The sequence below is a fragment of the Cygnus olor genome, unplaced genomic scaffold (assembly GCF_009769625.2).
Source record: "Cygnus olor isolate bCygOlo1 unplaced genomic scaffold, bCygOlo1.pri.v2 S99, whole genome shotgun sequence".
NCBI classification, from domain to species: Eukaryota; Metazoa; Chordata; class Aves; order Anseriformes; family Anatidae; genus Cygnus; species Cygnus olor.
In genome coordinates this window covers 75,266-81,059 of record NW_024429095.1, presented here as the reverse complement: position 1 = coordinate 81,059, position 5,794 = coordinate 75,266, and the positions used below count along the sequence as shown (strand labels likewise).

Here is a 5,794-nt window from a genome sequence, read left to right as displayed (position 1 = left end):
CACGGGTCTTTGGTTGCAGAAGTGTCCCCAGCGAGGGCTTTGCCAGACCCTCGGCTGCTTCCTGCGCTGGAGCCCAGCTGGTATCCCAGGGGTGGGTAGTCATTTCACTGACTTCACAAACGAAGCCCTGGTTCTCCAAATCGCACTGGTGCCAAAGTTAACTTACTACTTTCTGTTCAGGTCCTCTAACAGCGAAGGAAAACGCTGAACTAAGAAAATCTTCCCCAACATCCTCTGACATCGTAGAGGATATCATCAAGGAGTTAGAGGAGGCAGCACCTGGTGGGTATATTTCACTCTGTCCGCCATAAGACTTGGGAAGCTGAGGTTCTAAATCCATGTGTGGACACACCGTAACCTGCACAGCAAGAAGGGATCGATCAGAACGGAGACACTCAATTTCATACCTAGCAGGCACTGGTGAGCCTCAGAGAAGGCCGAGAGCCTCTGCTGCCGCTTGTGGGTCACGCCGTGTCCCAGGGGCAGCTGCTAGCCCAGTATTACCACTACTGGTCCGAGCTGTTCCGTGCAAACATTGGTATCGAGCCAGCAGCAAAGGGCTTCTGCTGAACTTGTGTTCAGCTCCCGCACAGCACTGCTTGCAGCTGGGCGAGTTCAAGGCAGGGGGCACATCCCAAGCAGTGCTTGCTGTCCCCTGAGCAGGGAGACACATGTCACCGCAGGGGAGAGCACCCTTGGGCAGAGGAGGGAAAGCGCAGGCAGATTTGGGTCAGCGGCTGGGATCAGAGCAGCCCAGCCCAGCCCTCTTGTTCTCCTTGATGTATGAGGATTCTCGGTGACAGCCTGCAGGCAGGGGCGAGTTCAAGATGCACACCCAGCTTGGTGCCCGACCCCTAACTTGTAGGAGCTGAAAGGAAAGGCACTTAACTCAGTCTCAGCTGATTTAGCTGTCCATTTCTAGTTGGGTTTCAAATGACTTGGCCAAATGTCTTGGGATGGAGTCAGCATGATGGGATGGACATGCTTCTCAGAAGGGCTGTTCCTGCCTCTGAACTGGATGCAGCTTTTTTATGTCCTCTTTGAAGGCAGGAATTGAGCGTCATCTTGCAGTGTGCCAAAAATGCACTATGCGTGATGTGAACAAGAAGATCTCCTGCAATCTCCTGGTCTCGCAGCAGGCCAGATTTTGCTGTCTGTGCTGGTAGACTGCCAGGAGTCAAACACTTAGATTTTTCTTTGTGAATCACATGCTGTTTGCAGTAGTGAGTACCTCCCCCAAAAGCCCAGGCCTTAGCTTCTAAACTTTAGGGATATCTTTTGAGAAGCACTACCTTCCAAAGATACCATCCTCGAAAGGAGGAGCAGTTCCTTATAGTCACACTGTCCTGCTTTCTTTCTAAAGGGATGGTTAGAGAGACTGTGCCGAAGGAGGTGCTTTGGCAAGGAAGCGGTCGCACGCTGCCGCTCCCTGGCAAAAGAACAGAGGCAACACAGGCAACTACTACACCAGGTAAAGGCTGTTTCTTGGTCATCCGCTGTCACCAACCAGAACCAGCATGCGTGTGCAGGTTCTTGCCCTGGTACCCGCTCTTGCACCTCATGTCAGCAGCCAAACCCACGAGTGTCAGTAGGCAGCAAGTGTTGCAGAGGAAGGCAGGAGTGGCTCCCTGAGGATGGCTGTCTTCCCTGGGCTGTGACAGCATGTGACAGCAGTGCAGCGGAGAGACGCTCACAAAGCTCTTTGGCTGTGGTTACAGAGGGGTCACCTCCCAGCGCACCCAGTTCCCAGGGATTTTGGAACCTTTCTCTTGGGGGAACGAGGCCATGAGAAGCCCACTGAGCAGACAGTGGGAAACGGAACCCCTCCTGTGAGCTGAGGCCCCGAGTGATGCCCTGACCCAGTGTAAACGGGGCACTGCCATAGAGCTACTGATGTAGGTGTCGATGTGACAGAAACTTCTCACGGGTCTTTGGTTGCAGAAGTGTCCCCAGGGAGGGCTTTGCCAGATCCTCGGCTGCTTCCTGCGCTGGAGCCCAGCTGGTATCCCAGGGGTGGGTAGTCATTTCACTGACTTCACAAACGAAGCCCTGGTTCTCCAAATCGCACTGGTGCCAAAGTTAACTTACTACTTTCTGTTCAGGTCCTCTAAGAGCAAAGGATAAAGCTGAAAGAATAAAACCTTCCCTGTTGTCCTCTCACATCATAGAGAAAATCAGAAAGGACTTAGAGAAGGCAGCACCTGGTGGGTATATTTCACTCTGTCCGCCATAAGACTTGGGAAGCTGAGGTTCTAAATCCATGTGTGGACACACCGTAACCTGCACAGCAGGAAGGGATTGATCAGAACGGAGACACTCAATTTCACACCTAGCAGGCACTGGTGAGCGCCAGAGATGGCCGAGAGCCTCTGCTGCCGCTTGTGGGTCAAGCCACCTCCCAGGGGCAGCTGCTAGCCCAGCATTACCATAACTGGTCCAAGCTGTTCCGTGAAAACTTTGGTATCCAGCCAGCAGCAACTGGTGTGTGCTTGCAACTGTGCCCACAATATGGTTCAAGGAGAAGCAGTTCCTTATGGTCACACTGTCCTGCTTTCTTCCTAAAGGGATGGTTCGAGAGACTGTGCCGAAGGAGGTGCTTTGGCAAGGAAGCGGTCGCACGCTGCCGCTCCCTGGCAAAAGAACAGAGGCAACACAGGCAACTGCTACACCAGGTAAAGGCTGTTTCTTGGTCATCCGCTGTCACCAACCAGAACCAGCATGCGTGTGCAGGTTCTTGCCCTGGTACCCGCTCTTGCACCTCATGTCAGCAGCCAAACCCAAGAGTGTCAGTAGGCAGCAAGTGTTGCAGAGGAAGGCAGGAGTGGCTCCCTGAGGATGGCTGTCTTCCCCGGGCTGTGACAGCATGTGACAGCAGTGCAGCGGAGAGACGCTCACAAAGCTCTGTGGCTGTGGTTACAGAGGGGTCACCTCCCAGCGCACCCAGTTCCCAGGGATTTTGGAACCCTGCTGTTGGGGGAACGAGGCCATGTGAAGCCCACTGAGCAGACGATGGGAAACGGATCCCCTCCTGTGAGCTGAGACCCAGAGTGATGCCCTGACCCAGTGCAGATGGGGCACTGCCTCCCTGGCTCTCCTGGGCTCCCAAATTTTGTTCAGTTTTGTCCCTAAGGCTCCGAGCGTGCCTCAAGCAGCGAAGGTGGGCAAGCACCTAAGAACTTTTAGAACTCCAAAGAGCTGGGGGAGCAAACCTGAGACACTGGGCTCTCAGCATTATGGCAGGGAAAACAAAGGATGGAGGGTAAACAAAGCTGAGAGGCAAAAGGGAGGCTCCAGAGTGCATTGAGTTGCAGTGACTTTGGCAGATTCCCCAGCTTCTGCTGAACCTCGGGAAGCATTGCGGCCTGAGGATTTTCACTTGCTCAAAGATGTTATCCAAATGAAAAAGAACACTTCCTGGCAATGTCAGACCTCCTGTGAGATTACCAGTAGCGCACAGGACACAGCAATGTCCACAATTGTTCTTCCAGGCGTGGATGGGGAGAACAATGCAAACACTGCAAAACCCCAAAATTTCCAAAGTTACTGCATAGAAGGCGCTGCAGCATTCTTGGTTCCCCTCCTGCTTGTGACAGTTGCGTGCTGCGTGCTTATCCGGCGTTGGAGGCAGAAAAATCAGTGAGTTGTTGTTCCCCCCGCTCCCTCTCCTCCTCTCCCCCTCCCAAATTCTTTACCGTATCTTTGTCAACATTATTATATGGCTGCTGCCAGCCAGGAAGCAGTTGTCATTAGCGTATTGTGAAGTGAGCAGTTAGTTTTTGACCAGACTCTTCTGAAATTTCTGCTGTCCAGTGTTTTAGGTGGCCTCTAATTCCTGGGCATTCTGTTCGGGAGCCCATTTTTCCAAGCTTGGCCCTTCCGCAGCAAGAGCAGAGCCAGGGACAGCCGTAGGCAAAGCAAGGTCAGGAAGAGAAATGCAGGAGCTGAGAGAGAGTGCCATCAGAGAGAGAAGCACAGCAGTGCCAGTTGCCCCCCAGCACAAGGCACCCTGTTCTGGGATGCCCTGAATTGCAGGTGTCCGCCTCAGCCAAGGTGTGCCAGCTACTGGGAGCATGGGGATGAGCCCTGCCAGCTGCGGGCATTGCCTTGGAGAGAGGCACTCAGTGTGTCACAGCCGCACCTGAGCGCTGCCAGCGTGCATCTTCAGCACAGACAGGGCTTGTGTGTTTAATTACACATCCCAAAGAGCGGATGGGCAGCACCTCACCGAACAGTGAGCCGAGGCTGTCACCTTGTTGGGCCAGGGCCAGGGCCGGGCAGGGAGCTGAGTGCTGGTCCTTGCCAGGCGCTCTGGGGAAGGGCAGTCGGTGGCTGTGGTGACCCGGCCGTGCTGAGCCCGGCTTTGGACCCCCTGTCTCTGCGGGGGCCAGGTCTTCTTGCTGGGACAGCACGTGCAGAGCAGGAAGGTCAGGATGGCTGGCAAGGCGCTGGGGAGGAGACGAGCTGGGGTAGGATGTGGAGGGGAGCAAAGTCCCAGTCGAGGGAACAGGGCACCCCGTTTTCTGCACAGAGCACTGTGTGCCCACAGCTGACACACAGCCGGGTGCCTGCACCCCACTGCCTCGCGCTCGCCTGCAACCGCAGCCGCAGCACGGCCTCAGCAAGTTCCTGTCTCCACAGGCGCCTCGCCGCAGCCCAGGCAGCCCAGACTGACACCCGCAGCCGCTCCGTGAGCCCGTACAGGCGGCCTGACCACCGTGGTATGCCTGAGAGCCAGGCCCAACGCCAGCGGCCACCATCAGTGCCTGGAAGACCGGCCCGCCTGCCACCAGCCCGGCCTCCACGGCCCCCACGTCCCCCACGCCCAGCAGCAGACCAATGGAAGGCGCGCGACCGGCCCAGTACCCCCCAGTCCTCGTGGACACAGACATCACCTCCACGGCCCCCCCCACCCTCTTCCAAGGGCTGGGGCAGGCCCCCCCAGGGTGCAGCCCAGGCCACAGTTTCAATAAATATTGAATAATACAGCACAGCAGTCCGGGTCTTATGTACAGCAGTACCCAGGAACCCACAGCAGGACTTTGTGACTGATCGAGAAGTAACCGTGAGGGTCCTCGGTGCTGGGGTTCAGCCAGACTGTGCCCACCATGCAGGGAACGCAGGGGAAGGGAGTTGGGGAGCAGCACAGCAGGAGCAGACAGAAGGGCTGTGAGCGCGGCAGCGACCCTGCACAGCGCTCACCTGAGAAGCCCCTGTTCAAACTGGCTGTGCCACAGCCACACACAAGCCTGGGCCCTTCCTGATCCTGGGCCGAGGCCAGGCTCCCCACAGCCAGCCCTCCTCGGGTCCTGACACTGCATGGATGGCTGATTTTGTCCAGGGTGCCCCATGCCAACACTCCCACGGCTCAGCTCTCCTCAAGGGGTACAAGAAAAAATTCCCAACTCTTTGGAGTCAGGGCTGGGATTGCCACACGCTGCCACAAGCAACTGGGACCAGAAGCCAAAGGAGAGAAGGCTCTCAGTTAAAGGTTAATGGGTGCACGGTTAACGGTTGGACCTGATGATCTCAGAGATCTTTTCCAACCTAAGTGATTCCATGATTCTATCATGCTCCGAAAGCTTTTGCTTTGAGGTGAACAAGTGCAAGGGCGGTCTTCTCGGAGATGCCCGTTTGGGTATCATTTCAGCTCCTTCCAGCTGTTTGCTGTGAATAGGCCGTAGCTCAGGATGCAAAAATGAAACAGGAAATTGCAAAGTTGAAATGAGGTGAAAAATGAAGGTAAGGGCCCTTCTACAATTTCTGCTGCAGCAACTAAATCTCTGTACCCAAGCCT

General features: G+C 55.6%; 1 protein-coding gene across 1 annotated transcript; it reads left to right on the top strand.

Annotated features, from left to right (window-relative positions):
* The first annotated feature begins 14 nt into the window (after window positions 1-14).
* LOC121063190 (serine/arginine repetitive matrix protein 1-like) lies at window positions 15-4,985 on the top strand. The gene is made up of 8 exons (XM_040543554.1): window positions 15-91; window positions 181-282; window positions 1,364-1,471; window positions 1,942-2,013; window positions 2,103-2,204; window positions 2,565-2,672; window positions 3,489-3,636; window positions 4,639-4,985. Exons 3-8 carry the CDS (start codon window positions 1,366-1,368, stop codon window positions 4,979-4,981), a joined length of 879 nt encoding a protein of 292 aa, XP_040399488.1. The 5' UTR covers window positions 15-91; window positions 181-282; window positions 1,364-1,365; the 3' UTR covers window positions 4,982-4,985.
* The last annotated feature ends 809 nt before the right edge of the window (window positions 4,986-5,794 follow it).

Coding starts and splice junctions, on each gene's coding strand:
- LOC121063190 (XM_040543554.1), top strand. CDS start 1,366: ATGGTTAGAGAGACTGTGCCGAAGGAGGTGCTTTGGCAAGGAAGCGGT. Junction 2,014..2,102: donor GCCCAGCTGGTATCCCAGGG/GTGGGTAGTCAT, acceptor CTTTCTGTTCAG/GTCCTCTAAGAGCAAAGGAT. Junction 2,205..2,564: donor CTTAGAGAAGGCAGCACCTG/GTGGGTATATTT, acceptor TTCTTCCTAAAG/GGATGGTTCGAGAGACTGTG.